The sequence below is a fragment of the Tribolium madens genome, unplaced genomic scaffold (assembly GCF_015345945.1).
Source record: "Tribolium madens isolate multiple individuals breed KSU strain unplaced genomic scaffold, Tmad_KSU_1.1 Scaffold_1;HRSCAF=32;Tcas5.2_LG8, whole genome shotgun sequence".
Lineage (NCBI taxonomy): Eukaryota > Metazoa > Arthropoda > Insecta > Coleoptera > Tenebrionidae > Tribolium > Tribolium madens.
The window spans coordinates 2,508,964-2,526,989 of record NW_025400984.1 but is presented as its reverse complement, the minus strand read 5'-3'; the positions used below and the strand labels follow the sequence as shown (position 1 = coordinate 2,526,989).

Genomic DNA, 18,026 nt, shown 5'->3' with positions numbered 1-18,026 from the left:
TTATGCTTTTAACTAAATTTTTGATCAAAGTGACTTGTGATCCAAGAAGATAAGTTGGCAACACTGAATTATTTGGTGATATTAGATTGTGTCGTGGTAGCCATGCAAGCGGCCCCTCAGAAATGAAACACACTCAATGGCTCCATAGCCTCCCACTTAATGGAGCTGAATTTGATAGTTTAAGTTGCCAACTTAATTCTAGAATAATAGAATACTTCGATCAGAAATTTATTTGAAAGTATGGTACGTGGTAATCAAGAATGTTGCGTTGACAGTTTTAAATTGAAACTTGTTGCGTCAAATGTCTGTCAAGCAAAACCATTTCTGGTTACAGTGTCGCAAACAATTGTATAAGAAAATGCTTTTAATTCTGTTGCCAACTCAAACAATAGATGTGATTGAGTGAACAGTGTATTACTGGTTACATAATTGCGGTTTTAGGAAACCTGTAAAGCCTTCTTTAACCCATAATTAAGTAATTTATTTCCATTTGTTCAACTCGATACAATTTTATGATTATTGGGTAAGTAATTATTTCTAGTTTAAAAGTTACAGAATAATGAGTGTGCATTATTTAATCGCAATTGAGCTTGTCCTTGTTGGTTATTAAGATAGTAGATCTAATATTATTAATTTTAATTTAATATTAATTAATTAATCTAATATTATTTTTTACTTAAACCGCAATTACATTTTTATGGAAATATTTAATTAATTAGTTTTATTATAAAAAATAGTGACGCTTAATTATTGTTTATTTTTGTTTAACTTTTGTATGGATTTTAGAGTTTTGTTGAATTTTGATTTTTTTAACTTTTTGATTGTTAATTTAAACTTTAGTACCTATAGGTGAGTAAAAATTAAGAATATTTTCGTAAAACATAAAGTTATAGCAAAACTGTATCTAATCTTTTTGTATTTTATATCTACAGTGTGTCTCCGATTCTTGTAAAAGATAAAAAAATTTGATTAAAATTTTTATTTTTGGGGTTTAGCTCTGCTTGGTTAAAGATTAATTTCTAACATAATTTTACTTTTGAAACATCAAAATGCCCTGGAAAAAACTATTTTCCTGTAAAGTGGTTTTTATGTGGCAAATACGACAAAAAGTTATTAAGAAAAGTTGTTTAGAATTAATTAACGTTTAGGCTCTTATATTAAATTTCTAAATTATTGACTATAATTTTTTTTCAAGATAATAGTTTTTTATTAACTGAAACTTCAAAAAATTATTTAGTACTAATAAACTAAATGTCAATTTTTTTAGTCGTTGAAAATATTGTTAATTGAAAATTGAATTGTTAATTAATAAACATAAAAAATAAAAAATCATAGTTGGCAGATGATTTTCAAATTTAGTATATGGGCTTGGATGTTGATTTTAAACAACTTTTCTTTTTGTCGTATTTGATACAAAAAAGGCATTTTACTCTACAGAAAAATAGTTTTTTTTTTAATTTCCAAGGTATATTTAATATAACAGTAAAAAATAATTACAATGAAATAATCATTATTTATTTATTTATTATTATTTGCTGGAACTGTATTTATAATTTTCTCCGTGTATTATTGGTTGCATAACCGACAAAAACGTAAAGAATCAGAAAAAATATCTAGATAATATGTGCTGCTAAATAAAAATTGTATTTTCATTAAGAATTAATTCCAAAAACCATTTAGGGTAAACAATGTATATAATTTTTATATCATATTTGAATTTTCGTAGATTATGGTTGGTTAGTGGATACTCTAATTTGGCTTTAAAATATGAATATCGTACAAAATATTTATATTTTTCTATAATAAAACGATCAAAAGATCTCATATTAGAGTGGATTCAATAATAAAAAGCGGCAAATTCTCTTTTGTTTTTTACTTTACATTGATAATAATTTATAATACCTAACTCTGTATCATATGTACAGAGTGGTTATAAATGATTTTCATCTAGCCAGCTGTGAATTTTCCATGTAAAATAAAAAATGCCGCTTTACGAAAATAGGGGTACTTATTTGTTTCAACTCAAAATTAAAAAATCGCCGTTTACTAAGCGTCCACTTCGAAAATAGACTTCAATTATAAACTTGTTTTCTTCCAAAGTATACATTATTATCAATTCTTATTGGTAATAAGTTAAAACAATAAAAGTTTAATTAACCACAATTTATTATTAATGAATAAGTGACACTAATGACAGAACTAGAGCTTTCAAAAAAGTTGAGCGGCACAAATAAAGTTACATGCAAATAAAATCCAAAGCTGGCTAGATGAAAATCATTTATAACCACTCTGTAGAATGACGTGTACTTCCCGATAATTTTCTTCAACGAGCAGAATAACAAATGCAACGTTTTGGTACTTACTCGTAATTGTCTGTGCGGTTTTGCGAGTCTAGTAGCTTAGTTTTCTCTGACTCCATGTTGTTACTTCATGAAAATTACTCTATTAAATATCACGTAAGATTTTATATACCTACATTATTTTTTAAACAAGTTTCACTCATTTTTGACCCTAATGTGTCATTCTAACAGTGAAAATAAAACTCCTGCGCATATAATGAAGACATCAATAATAAATAACAGTTTTAGAAACAATCGATTCTTGTCTCTGTCTCTAATAAATAATAATCAATAGTCAGCTATCATCTTGCATTTATCAATAGAGTTGTAATTTTACTGTACAAAATCAAAAATTAACTTTTAGTAAAAAACTGTGTTGTCTCAGGAAAGGAAATAATTTCAGGGTACAGGTAGATAAGATATCTTCTATTTAGGACATTTTTTGGTCATTTAAAGAAAAATTACTTGTAATTTTCTTTTGTTTAGAAAAACAAAATAAATTAAAAATAATACATTATTAATACAATTTCTAAGAATGAAAAAGCATTTTCGAAAAACTTACAAATCTTTTATTATTTAAACATCATCAGTTATTCGATTTAGCTTTCTGTCTTTTATAATGTGATTATAAATTTTTGCTACTTTATACAGGGTGATTCACGAGGAATAATGAGCCTAACCAAATTCTCGATGCAACCAACATTACATTTTCGTAGGTCAGGTAGTCAGTTTGTCAGTTTTGACATTAAAATAATGAAAAACAGAAGTAATTGAAATACCAACTCAATAATGGGTATAATAAAATACGAATTACGGAAGGCACTCATTCAAGTTTCATCCAGTGGTACCCCTCGCCTTGATAACTTAACAGGAACCCAATTTTCTCAAAACTAACCTGTTCGTGTCAGAAGATGCTTTTTCTTTCGGGATATTATTGGGCATCACATAGGAAGCAAGAGATGCATTTTTCAAACATTCTCCATAAGCTAAAATCATGTCAGTCTTCTCATCATTGGAATAAGTCCACATTTTGTTCAGTTTATAATAAATTTGTAGCGTTTGTCAAAAATGACAATGATGATGATAATTGGCATCTTGGATTCAAATTATATTTTTTTTAAAAATGTCACAAAGCAACTTGCGTAAATGTAATGGTGGTTGCATCTAGAATTTGGTCAGGCTCATTATTCCTCGTGATTCACCCTGTATATTTTTTTTAAACAAAAAGTAGAAATTCATCATTATTTAAAAATTTACGTCATTGGTATTATAAAAATAATATAAAAGAGGATTTTTTGATTGATTTATTTAATTTACTCTTCAAATTTAAAGTGGGAAAAATATAGCACGTAATTGTTTTAACATTTATTTAAGAAACTTAAAATCTCTAACACAGTTGCTCATAAATAATCACAAATATAAACAAAACAAAATAAATTTCTAACAATTCGACATTAAAAATGACTAGATAAAGACTAGTATTATTTTTACAGACGGTAATACTTTCCATTTATTATACACAACAAATCTTGTTATATTATCAACTATACAAAACAAGAACAACATAACAAAGTAGGTAGTGTAATTAAAAATATTGATTTAGTATTTATCTCAGATTTTTAAATCTATGAGTCGACTTTAATACTGATCGGTTTATTATGTAAGATATGCATTTGACTCCTTTGTGATCATATAAAGAGATTGTATTTTTACCCTGTGATTTAGCATATTTTCTAAACTTAAAAACAATGAAGCAGATTTTCAAAGCACTTCTTACATTGCTCAATACTTAAAAAAATGGAATGTATTTTAAAACTGTATCCTTTTTAACATTGTTTAGACATTTTAAACTTGAATAATGTCATTTTAACAGGTGTGTGAACTAACAAGCAGCCAACAGTAATAAAATAATCGCTCCGCACCATCGACTACTCTAATTATCACATTCAGACATCACATTGAACTATGACTAATGCAAAACAACGTCATGTGATTGTACTGTTTTCTGCTTCAGCAAAACCGGTCTTGGTCTGTCTTTGTGAGGCCACGTGAGCAAAATTTGGTTCTCATTCTCCAATTTCGCATCCAAATTCATGAAGATTTTCCCACTGGAAGTTTCAGACGTTTCCGACGAATCACTCCCGTTACTCGAATTGTCTAACAAAGGTTTCGTTGTAGGGACATTTCTCTCTTCGCACTCGCGCAACTGCCTCCATTTTCGTTCCAAAAGGGTGGTACTCGACAGGGAGTGCTTCCTCGTCATGCTTTCCCTCCTTGGAGTGTCGCTCTCCTCAGAGCAGGTCCTGGTGATGGTGATTCGGGGGGAACGTTTGGGAGTACCGTCGAGGATATTTTGGACCACTTCACACTTCTTGTCAGAGTCGGAGTTCCTGAAGAGCTTTTGGAGAAAGAGATTGGTGGGTTTGAGGCGGTTTTGGACCGGTTTCTCGTCTTCGGTTATAACCGAAATTTCGGTATCGCTGATGGGGACTTGTAAGGTGTTGCAACTTGACGTCTGTTTGAGTTTCTTGTCTTCGTCTTTTGTCAGGAAATTGAGACTGTTGGCTGAAGCCGGCCGCCAGGATAACTCCGTTGTGATTCTTTTAATTTTGTGTCTTTGGGGGCTATTGACGGCTTTTTGGACGTCAAGGAGGGCTTCGGAGAGACGGGTTTGCAAAGTTGGTTTAGTAAGGAATCCGAGAGGGGTTAGAGATGGCCTCCGGGACCCACAAGTCGATGGTGTTCTTGCTTGAATCTCTTGGTTGACTTCGCTTTTCGTCTGTTTCTTTCTCCAGTAGTTCTTGAAAGTTTTTCGCAAGGGTTTACTCTTCACTCCGTACAAAAAGCCGTTAACAGATGGCGAACAAGTGAGCAACGCCATGGCAGTTGTGAAGAAATGCGGATGAATTCGTTTGGAAATCTTCTCAAATGAGCCACTTGTCGCTTCCCAAATGATTAGACTATAGTACGGAAGATAGAGGAGTGCCAGCGAGCCGACCAATTGGAGTACTGAATAGATGGCGCTGCGGCCTTTGAATTTTGGCGGGCCGGCGTTTGGTGCTGTTACCGTTGGTACAAAAAATGGGTTTCTTTGGTGTGTTATTGTCACTTGAGCTGAAAGTGTCACTTCGTAGATTGCTGAGGCGATGCGGTGGCGGTGGTATCGAGCAATCATCAAAATCTGTTAATTTTTTATTAGTTTCGAGAGAGATGTTTTGTCGGTTTTACCTTGAGGTTGCAACAGATGATTAGAGTAGCGGGGAGGAGAAGTGTGAAGGCGGTGTATAAAGTTGAGTACCATAAGGTACCAGAACCGTAGGAGAAATCAGGGGCGCACGCCTCCAATCCGTAGATGTATGAATAGGGGGCTACTTTAAAAAACGGGGGGAGGCAGAGCAGGAGGGAGATGGTCCAGCCGATTGCCAAGCCCACGAGGACCTAGAAGAACTAATTTGTGATATTGAACAGTGTACAGTTAGATGGAAAATTCAATATTTTTTCAAGATATACTCGTAATTATTGAGTATTTTTCTGTGGTTTATAATAACGTCGTTAGTAGACCTCATTAGTATAACGATGATGGATAAAATTGCTGAAAAATTTTATTATGTTGATGAAAAATGTTCTGAAATTAATTTGTTCAGAGCTTGTTAGACAGAAGTAAATATTGCGTCCGTATGTTACACTAACATAAATGTGTCTTTGTCACGGATGAACTAGAGTCTAGTGCAATTCAAGTCGGGTTTATTATTATTATTATTATTATTTGGTTCATATGGTGCATGTTCACTTAATTTGCAAACTAATTGAAGTTTCTAGCAATCGATAATTGTCTTAATGAAATAAGTCTGAGGAATTCTGAACGAAAAACGTCTACATCTCAGATGTTAGAGAAAAAAAAAATTTTTTAACGTTGATACAGATGTTTTCAAAATGGATCTTTGCTTTAAAACCTTGATTTTTTACCAACTTACAATTTATTTTTTAAAGTTTGCAGTGAAATTATTCTATCATGTTTAAACTGCTCCTAGGTTTTAATTTATGGGAATATAATTCAATAGTCAACAAAATGCGAATTAGTAAAAATCTTTGTTAAAAATGCCCTTTTGAGGGTGCGCCAGAACTCGCGCTCCAGAGAAAAATTTCAGGTAAGAAAAGATACCAGGAACATGGAAAAAATGTTTAAAAAATTTTAATAGCCTGTAGCCAAAAAACTTGTAAAATTATTTTTCCTACAGAAAGTGCAAAATTTAAACTCTCATAACTTCGACATTTTTATAGATAGAATTTTTTAACATTTTTTTCATGTTCCTGGTAATTAACCTTATATGACGTTTTTCTCTGGGGCGCGAGTTCTGGCGCACCCTGTAGATAAAAAATTAATGAAAAATGCTAATCCAATTAAGATTTGATCCTATTAAATCTACTTGCAAGATTTAATTAGCATTTTGGCCTATCGAAATATACTTGTTTTAATTATAAAATTTACTTTTGGACTTATTGACTATACTGTTTTGCCAAGTTTTGGATGATCACGCGATTCTATTCAATAATCATGTCAGAATTGGTACATTTGAGCCATTTGCATACATAATAGCATTAATAGCAAACGAAAATAAACTTAATGATAAGTGGAGTTGTACTAAAAGTCGATGTCTTGTATTGATCGTTGCTTTTTTGATGATTTTCATTATTAAACGAACAAACAGGAGCGGGCGTTGGATAAACTGTACAAACAAAAGGATATTTGCTCAAGTTAAATACCATTACTTTATGAATTGTAATTGTGGATGCTGAAAAGAGCACAGAATTATTAAATCGCGCGGTAACAAGCGACTAATTAATTCAAATTAGGTTTTTATTAGAAAAAGTTTTCATAGTTTAGGAACATTTCAGCTACCTATATGTTATTAAATATTATCAAGTTTATTTTGATTTAATTATAACTTGAATAGTTGCGAACATTACAAAACCTTTTCCAACAATACCATTCGAATTTCTCATCACATATTTGGTGTTACTGCACGCCTCCTCGATTTAATCATTTTGTCAGAAGCTGAGGCTTATTTTCTCTTTGTTTTAGATTAGAATTTGGAAATTTTATGTAACCAACATTTCGAGGGCTTAGAGGCTAAGTGAGCAAAGTGAAAGTCGAGTAATGTGAAAAATAAGATAATGAAACACTTTAAATGTTTTTTGTATAAAAAAGTTTGCAAAGGTGAAAAACAAAATTATATAAAGTTTGCTTTTTTTTTAATGGAAATTAATATGTCAAAATTTTGGTGAAAAAATTGGTAGCAGCTTGTCTCCATAGCCACAAATTTTGTTTGCTCTTTGTTTTTGTCCTTAGAAATGTTGTTAAAAAATTATGGTTATGTGTTCAAATTGAGATGTTGTCAAAATTGAATCTTGTGTGCTTGTTTGCTCTTTGAAAGCGCTATAATTGAATACCTGAGGACAGACATCATTACCTAAGGTCTAAAGACAGAATTCAGTGCTAATAATTTTGACAGAAACACACCGCAAGTAAGTACAATGTTGTGGACAGAAATGAGATTTTTGCTACAAAAACTTTGAAGAAAAAGGATGTATATACAGAAAAAAGTTATTTAGCAAAAGATACAAGTAGGTATTATGATGATTGGCAATAAATTTTGTGTAATTTATTGAAATGAGCCCAGTTGATGATGCATTTTATAAATTCTTCTTCAGCTTTAGTTTCAAAATTGTAGCTTTTTCAACTCGTTCCTCAAAAACGATGCACAAGACACTAATTTAATTGCGTTCTTTCCGACGTTCTTCCTCATTCATGTTTATTTTGTATTCTTGTCAATTTCTTGCTAAAAATTAAGAATGTTTAGCAAACCTGCATTCTAAATTGCGTCTACATTTTAACGGGCCCTTTTTCTAACTTCCTGCTTGCGAACTATTCGTTTCCAAATTTCGAAAAACTGTTAGTGTACCGACTTTGTTTCTTTTTTGGTGTTTTGTCTCTAAATTTTCTTAGACGATTTTTTGTGTTGACGTTTAATGACATTGTTTTCAAAATAATTCAAAAAACCGGAACTGCCACTTCCTTTATTAAAATTACCATAAATGAATTTACTAGTGATGCCAACGTTGACTGTTTGGCATTTCCATTAAAAAAAAAAAAAACTTTAGTTTAATTGACTTACGTGCATTGCCAACTGAAAGATTTAACTATTGTTAAATAAACACTATATTAGTGTCCTCGGAACAACATAAATCATATTGAGAAAAATTGTGACTTACGCTGATTGACTTCTATTTCTCCCTCTATTTCTTTACAAAATATTATTTTACTGTAAGTAATCCAATAATGTTGATTAGAAATTGCTGTACATCGGAAACTAGATAATTACATCGAAATTGATGTAATTTTATAGCACTAATCAGGGAAATCTATTTGAACAACAGGTTGCTTGGTGTAAATCTAATTTTCTTCCTGTATTTTTACTTTTATTTAATTCGTGTAGGAAAATCGTGTTGTCTTTGTTTCTTATATTATAAAAGATTTGCAATTACAAAAGAGAAGACAACTTTTTTCGAAATAAATAAATTCCTACCTTCTTGGCATTGACGATGTGGCTGTAATGCAGTGGAGCGGCGATGGCGTAAAATCTGTCACAATTGAGGCCGCAGATAGTCCATAACGCTAAAGGATGCAATAGATTGTACAAAAAGCCGTGAAGAATGCACGGAAGGCCGTCTGACAACCATACCGGTTTAGAAAATCCCGGCACTGAGAACGCCAGAAATAAAACTCCTAAAAGGACGTCGATGGCTCCTAGGTGCAATAGGAGAATATTATTGGCAGTCGTCACCTGAAACAATTTAAAACGTGTCGATTCTAATGGATCAAATTTGTAGTAGAATTTTGATAATGTTTTTGCTGGTAGAAATTTTATTTGTTGGTGAGAAATTGATATATTTAGGACAGTAGTTCGAATGCGATTGAAGAAACTTGTTATTTTGTCAATTTTAGAGAGGAAATTATCTCGAGACGCCCATTTCCTTTTTTGGGAAATCATCAAACAGGAGAATAGAAAACTAGGTTGTTACCAGTCTAAATTTTATTGATTTTATCTATACAATTCGCTTTAATCATGAAAATATTTATTCATTTGGGAAAAAATGAATGAAATACAGATTTTTACACTTAAAATAAATTGGAATTGAGTGAACCGAATTTTTTAAATGTTTTTTGATATAGACAAGCTTCTTGATATAGCGTTTTACTCTTAAAATTGCAATTGAATGTATTGAATACATCAGGGTGTCCCAGCGAGTTGAAAAAGTACACTAGTGACCTTTAAATGGTAAAATTTAAAAAAATGTAGAGAACATTGATAGATACCAATCTAGTGCATCACTTAAAATTATTTTCAACTATACAGCATATCCGAAAAATAAGTTACGATACAAACTTGTTTTTTTTAAATGAAACACTGTATGTTTCTTGGCATTTTTGGTTATAGAATTTTAAATCAATGTTTTTACGCTAAACTTTTATTAGTCGATTTTGCTTAGTTTTAGAAATAAGACGTTTTTTTAACGAAAACATGCACTTTTTAAAAATATTACACAAAAACTAAGACAGCTAAATTTTTTCTTACTTCTGCAAGAAAGAAAGTACAGAATTTAAAGCGGTAGCATTTTTTTAGTATAAAGATTAAAAAATAAAGAAGTTTGTTAAAAGTTAAATAACTTAAAAAAATTAAATAAAACACCCTTTTTTAGTTTTGCATCTAATACATTGATAAATTGTCTGTTAAAAAAAACAAACTTTTCATTTTTTTAAATTGATAAATAAAAAGATATTTAACATTCAATATTAATTGTAGTAACAATCAATGTTTGAGCATTGTTAATACTATGGCAACCCTAATAGTTTTACAACGGATCACTTATCCGTTGATTTATCCAGAGATTGTAAAAGTAGTTATAAATACTGAAATTCGTTTTATTGTAAAAATAAAGAATAACGGATTCAGTTTAACACAAATGTGTTTATTAAGTGATATTTCTTCCATCTCTTGTGCAACTGTGCACTTTTTGGCTACTGAAACAATAGTAATTATTTTTTTTATGTTTAACGTTAAATATTTTTTCAGTTATTGATTATAAACCCTTAAAAGTAAATAATTTTAGAAAGACAATTTAATAATCTTTAAAATGCAAAAACAATAAATAGGGTGTTTCATTTAAATTTTTTAAGTTACTGAACATTTAACAAACGCCTTCATGTTTTTATCTTTGCAAATGCAACACATTAAAAAATTTTACGATCTTATAGTTTGTACCTTCTTCTTTCCGTTAGTGAAAAAAATTCTATATGTCTAATGTTTTTGTGTAATAAACTTTTTAAAAGTGCATGTTTTCTTCAAAAAAACCGTCTAAGCGAAATCGACTAATAAAAGTTTAGCGTAGAAACATTGTTTTAAAAGACTACATCCAAAAATGCCTATTCACCTAGATGTATCTATCTATAATTATGGCAAAAAATCTACTAAATATTGAACTATTGATGAGATTATAAGTTCTCGCAGATAACCGCCAGAAATCGCCCCACAAAAATGAATGACAATTGTGACGATTAATGGTCACTGTTGTCAATTTAATTTCAAGGTAATCGGTCAGTTTAATTACCAATGAAACACTTTATAGTAGGTGTACAAGAAGTAAGGGACTAAACGTTTCTTGTTTGATCTATTGATTTTATGAAAAAACTAATTGATGTACGAGTACTATGTATAAAAATGTGTCGTTGCTTAAGAATAGATTTTTTCGAATTTTTTTTGAGTTCTCCAATTTTTTTTTATTTGCAACCCTCTACGAAACCTTTTTTTTTACAAAAGCGATGATATAAGGATTACAACTATTTACATTTTATTTAATTTTTTTGGAAAAAATGTTGTTTTTTGTTTGTTTTCATTGTACTTAGTTTAATTTGTTGTATTGTACTTATTCATGATTAAAATGGTGGATGCGCCGGGATAATTCTTTTTTAGTTATTTTTTTTACGAAACTGATATCGCAGGCTAGAAAACTTACTAAAAGTTAAATGGTGGTCATAAATATTTTGTTCCAATTATCTCTACATTATTCAGAGTTGCCAACTTAACTTCAAAGTCACAACCCACTCTAATCAAAAATTTGGTTAATCGCATAATATAAAGTTACGAAAAAACACATTCTTTTACTGTTTATATGCAAATTCTATCGTTGTTATGAGATTTAAAAAGACCAATTTATCGCTGTAAGAACACAGAATTTTGAACGTTACCTTTTACTTTGCTTTTAGAGATCACTTGTGTAGAAAGGACTTTTCAAAATACTATTTTTATGCAAATTTTGTAATACATATTATTTACGTGTTATGAGTTACCATTCACAGTTTGGAATATTCACTAACAACATTGTTTTTTTTAAATTCTTAAAACAATTTAAATAAAATATTTCGTCTGTTACGTTAAAGAAATTGTTTGTGTTTAAGTTACTATCTATTCCATCAAGATGTTTATTAAATGGACTATTAATTTTCAATTATCGCTTTTAACTTGATATCTAACTGACATTAGATATTGTCACAAGTTTGCTCTAAGTGAGCAAAGATTTGAGCAATCTTGCTAAAAGACAAGAGAACCGACAACATTGTCCTCTTGATGACGAATTAATTGAAGCCAAGTCAAAGTGCCAAAGTTGAAGAAGCGTTCATTTACGCTTATCAATAATGAATGCAACGTTGTCATGTTTACTAAATGTAACTCTGAAACCGAAATGGAAACTCCGGTCCGGAGCGGTAATAGTTTGAAATTCCGGGCGTTCGCTCGATTACACGTTAAAAGCTTATTAATAACTTGCAGTATACAAAGTAATGAGAGTGAGAGATAATTAATTTCGCCTAAATTGTATCGAGTTTAATTGGGGGAAAAGATCAATCCATCAATCAAAATTTCTTGTAAAAAGTGAAGTTGGTACCTGTCTGGTGAGCAGGACGGCGGTTACGATGTATCCGTTGAAGAGGATGCCCAATGAAGAAATCAGTATCAGTGGTATGTTAAGGAACATAGGTGTCATTCCGGTCCACTTCCGGCCTACTTCACCACGTCCATGGCGCGCACTTCCGGACTCTACATCTGCAATAGCAAAAAAGAACTGGAGAAACCTGTTGCTCCTACTCCGACAAAATTTCACAATTATTTTTAGTCATATTTTAAAATAATAATTATAGCAATTAAGCATAAACCATCCTCTCATTTATTTTATAAATTCGACTTTTTTAAACGCACTGTAAAACTTTTTTTATTTTCAGAACTGTTTTATTTGCTATTGTTCCTGTCACAATGGATATTAAACTGGAAGCTTTACAAACTAATTAAATTAAGTCATAACACATCATTTAAACATTTTTTTTAAACAAATTTTTGATTCAAGAGGTTTTGTAATAATTTTAGAGAGGAAATTATCTTGAGACGCCCATTTCCTTTTTTAGGAAATCATCATACAGGAGAATAGAAAACTAGGTTGTTACAAGTCTAAATTTTATTGATTTTAGCTATACAATTCGCTTTAATCATGAAGATATTTATTCATTAGGGGAAAAAATGAATAAAATACAGATTTTTACACTTAAAATAAATTGGAATTGAGTGAACCGAATTTTTTTATGTTTTTTGATATAGACAAGCTTCTTGATATCGCGTTTTACTCTTAAAATTGCAATTGAATGTATTGGTCTCAGCGAGTTGAAAAACTCCACTAGTTAAATGGCAAAATTAAAAAAAAATGTATAGGACATTGTTAGATACTAATCTAGAGCATCACCTAAAATTATTTTCAACTATACAGCATGTCCCAAAAATAAGTTCCGACACAAACTTGATTTTTTTTTTAAATGGAACACCGTGTGTTTCTTGGCATTTTTGGATGTAGCCTTTTAAATCAATGTTTTTACGCTAAACTTTTATTAGTCGATTTTGCTTAATTTTAGAAATAAGACGTTTTTTTAACGAAAACATGCACTTTAAAAAAAAATTTACACAAAAACTAAGACAGCTAGAACAATTTTTTTCTTTTATCTGCATAAAAGAAAGTACAGAATTTAACGCTGTGGCATTTTGTAAACATTAAAAAATGATGAAGTTTGTTAAATGTTAACTTTTGCTCCTACTCCGATAAACTTTCACAATTTTTTTTCATCTTTTAAAATAATAATTATAGCAATTAAGCATAAACCATCCTCTCAATTATTTTATAAATTCGACTTTTTAAAAGCACTGTAAAACTTTAAGTTTTATTTTCAGAACGAATAGTTAATCTTGGAAACTGTTTTATTTGCTATTGTTTTTGTCACAATGGATATTAAACTAAAACCTTTACAAAGTAATTAAACTAAGTTATAACCCATCATTTAAACAATTTTTAAACAAACTTTTGAATCAAGAGGTTTTGTAATAAAGTGTTCTTAAATTCCAATCTCTAATAAAAATCAATATTAAAATTATTTTATTTTGTACTCATTGTTAAAGAGTGCTTTTTCAACTAATTTCAGTAGATAAAGCAGTCTTTTATCGTCTAGTGAAATAAAGTAATTTTCATCTACTGTTTATATTTTATCAACTAATTCCAGTGGATAAAGTAGTTTTTATAGTCTAGTGAAATAAAATAATTTTTATCTACATACTGTTTATATTCAAGAAATTCTGGTAGGTGAATACAAAATAAAACGAAACATTATACACGACGATAAAGATTGTTTATCTACTCGTGAAAAAGTCCACTCGTGACTTCGTCACTCGTAAACTTCACCTTTTTACTCGTAGATAAACAATTTCTTTATCGTCTTGGATAATAAATAACTCTTACTTATAATAATTTATTTTTTAGTTACATTTTTTACAAAACTCATATCGCAGGCTAGAAAACTTACTAACAGTTAAATGGTGCTTATAAATGTTTTCTTACAATTATCTCTACATTATTCAAAGTTGCCAACTTAATTTCAAAGCCACAACCCACTCTAATCAATAAATTGATTAATCACTTATTATAAAAATACAAAAAACACATTCTTTTCCTGTTTTTTTGCAAATTTTATCGTTCTTATGGGATTTAAAAAGACCAATCTATCGCTGTAAGAACATAGAATTTTGAACGTGTTGCTGTTATAGGTTTGAAATTGATCTATCTTTGTCTCACACTAGCTGTTAAAAATCATAACACAATTTTTATTTAAGATAAATAAACAATAGTTGTTTTAATTCAAAATTTAGAGTTTTATATTAATATTTGTCACACTGTTTACTTCAGCCAAGTTTTCAGTTCTTTTGAAGCAGAAAAAGTTCTTGTAAATAAATTTACAACGGATGCTTTTTATTGAAATGCAACCCATGCTTTTGTAACAACATTTCAAACTTTTCAATTTGTTGTGCAAGTTGTGTTTTATTCGCTGGCAACTAGAACGTCTCACAAAGATCTAATTTTATAAAATTTTCAAACATTGTAAGTGCTTTTCCACACTTTCGGTCTTGAAATTAGACTAGAAAAAGTTGGTTAGCAAAATTTACATTTATTCATTTATTTCAATTTAAATTTGCATTCCTATGGATTTGGTTCAGAAATCGGAGGAGCTTGTGCAACATGTGTACGAAACAGAGATTTATCCAGAAGCTCATCTTAACCCCAACGTAATTAGGTCATCAGCACAAGGAGTGCCCGACAATTCGATTACCCTCAACCGTTCCCAAATCGGAAGTCACCAATTAGCGTTGAATCAATTATGGAAAAGTAGAAAAATGTCACTTATCCCACCACTGTGTGACGTCATTAAACCGAATTTAGCATCGACAAATCGATGACACTCTGACAGGTCAAGGATGTGCGTTGAGAGCCTATCAAAATTCGAATTTATCGATTATAAAAAACGATTTTGTTGCATATTTTATAAAGACATGAAAGGTATCGTGTACTACAGTAATTACATTTGTTTTCTCCTTAAATTAATTATTTGGCGGGATTGGTTTTGGACCCGGGAGACGATATGGATATTTTAAAACGTGAATAAGAAAAATGGACCTGAGTAGTTTCAGTTTGTTTACATGTTGGGAAATTTAATTTGATTTTTCTTCAGATGCCATGGAATTTTAAGTTTTCAGTGACTAGAATTAATTTTAGAATAATAATTTTTACATTTGGGATTCAAGAGGTTTCTTATTTAATCTGAATTTCATTTGATGCGTTCAAGTAAATGCCTAATCAAAGTGGGCTGTAATTTTGAAATTAAGTTGGCAACATTGAATAATGTAGAGATAATTGTAATGACATTTGTAATTGTGACATTTGAGCCTACTTAATATCAACAATCACAATAGTGACATACCGTCACTTTAGGTATTATTCAATGTTGCCAACTTAATTTCAATGTTACAGGCTTCTTTGATCAAAAATTTAATTGAACAAATGGTACATTTTGTTCATAGGTAAGCTATTCTATACATTAATCAGTGTTTTGTTTTGTTTTAACTGTTCCGACGAAATGCGTTTACATGTTGGGAAATTTAATTTGATTTTTCTTCAGATGCTATGGAATTTTAAGTTTTCAGTAACTTGAATTAATTTTAGAATAATAATTTTTACATTTGGGATTCAATAGGTTTTTTATTTAATCTGAATTTCATTTGATACGTTCAAGTAAATGCCTAATCACAGTGGGCTGTAATTTTGAAATTAAGTTGGCAACATTGAATAATGTAGAGATAATTGTAATGACATTTGATTATAAAATTGTTACATTTGAGCCTACTTAATATCAACAATCACAACAGTGACATACCGTCACTTTAGGTATTATTCAATGTTGCCAACTTAATTTCAAAGTTACAGGCTTCTTTGATCCAAAATTTAATTGCACAAATGGTACATTTTGTTCATAAGTAAGCTATTCTATACATTAATCAGTGTTTTGTTTTGTTTTTACTGTTCCGACAAAATGCGTTTACATGTTGGGGAATTTAATTTGATTTTTCTTCAGATGCTATGGAATTTTAAGTTTTCAGTGAGTAGAATTAATTTTAGAATAATAATTTTTACATTTGAGATTCAATAGGTTCCTTATTTAATCTGAATTTCATTTGATGCGTTAAGTAAATGCCTAATCAAAGTGGGCTGTAATTTTGAAATTTAGTTGGCAACATTGAATAATGTAGAGATAATTGTAATGACAATTGATTATAAAATTATAATATCAACAATCACAATAGTGACATACTGTTACTTTAGGTATTATTCAATGTTGCCAACTTAATTTCAAAGTTACTCTTTGATCAGAAATTTAATTGAACAAATGGTACATTTTGTCATAGGTAAGCTATTCTGTACATTAATAAGTGTTTTCGTTTTTTTTACTGTTCCGACAAAATGCGTTTTGGATTAAAAATTAATCCCATTTGTTGCTAACAGTCTGTTTTTCGGATTGTTTTCGTCGCAAATGGCTTGTTCTTCGCTTTGTTGTCACCTTATCAATAATAAATTGCTTGAAAAATACAGTGAACGTGACCCTTGAGACGGAAATAACAATAATAAATAAGTGAAACCCTGGATTTTTTCAGTCGGGGGAAATTGCGTGTGGGTATGCTGATGTAACTTCAATAATGGATCGACTGATTTTCATGAATTTCATTAAGAAGGCAGTAGAGACACTTTCTAATAATGTGAAAGACGTTCCCAGATTGCTTAAATAAGGAAAATGTTTGTGAGTCGAATGCGTGATTGGGAAGTTATTTAAAACCTGAAATACTCTATTTTTTCTGTTTTTGAAAAGCTTACAGAATTTCTATTTGTGAAATCAAAATCTGGAGTTATGAGATAAGCGTCTGTTACAATAGCCAAATATCCACGCCTTTGCTTGAATGCTCTTTTCAAACTTGGAGATCATAAAATAAAGTAGGTTATTATTATCGTTGAGAGTCCGAATATAAAATAATTGATTTTTATGGGCTTTACAAAGAAAGTAAAGGAACGAAATCAGCTTACAAAGGAGAAAAACTTTAATGTACTCACAAGGAATTATTTCAATGATAACGGATAATCCTTTACAGATTGATACAAAAAGAGCACAGTAACATTTTTTAGAAAGCTTTTTAATAAATCAAAAACTGTAAATTAACAGGACACCATATTTTTTGTTTATAAATTATTTAACGGAAGTGTTTCATAACCTTTTATTTTTTTGAATGTTACCACTAAACTAGGCCAAGTAAATGTCAATGTTAGTACACAATTTAAAAGGGAAATCAATCTTCACTTATTAATATTCATTTTCGTTGCAATCTGTTTTGGAAGAAAAACTAGCAAATCCTCAAACAATATAAGTAACAAATATTCCACCTTGTAATTTTGTTAAATCGGCGTTAAATATTTAGATTTTAGTCAATAACAGGCGGAGTACAATTAGCAAGTGGAGTGAAAACGAAACTAGTAGTGGTCAAAAATGTTACAATAAAGTGAACTCCATCAAATTATGTATTATTAATGTTACCGGAATGTTCGAAATAGGGTCGTTTTAGAAGAATATCAATCACAAAAATAGGATTCGAAAAAAATTTACGTTTTGCCTCTATTCTTGTCAAATAGAAAACTTATTTAAAATGTGTGGATTATCTTCAA

General features: G+C 30.2%; 2 protein-coding genes across 5 annotated transcripts in view; one reads left to right on the top strand and one right to left on the bottom strand.

The window, feature by feature from the left end:
• LOC123004450 overlaps positions 1-18,026 on the top strand; it is a 64,785-nt gene that overhangs the window by 15,097 nt on the left and 31,662 nt on the right. The gene's annotated exons all lie outside the window — the stretch shown is intronic.
• LOC123004448 overlaps positions 3,702-18,026 on the bottom strand; it is a 62,062-nt gene continuing 47,737 nt past the window's right edge. For both annotated transcript variants that reach the window (XM_044397728.1, XM_044397729.1), the window contains 4 exons: positions 12,342-12,499; positions 8,927-9,184; positions 5,568-5,777; positions 3,702-5,520 (listed from right to left, as the gene is read on the bottom strand). In XM_044397728.1, coding sequence (XP_044253663.1) covers positions 4,309-5,520; positions 5,568-5,777; positions 8,927-9,184; positions 12,342-12,440 — 1,779 coding nt within the window. In that variant the 5' untranslated portion in view covers positions 12,441-12,499 and the 3' untranslated portion in view covers positions 3,702-4,308. The remainder of the gene's footprint in view (positions 5,521-5,567; positions 5,778-8,926; positions 9,185-12,341; positions 12,500-18,026) is intronic.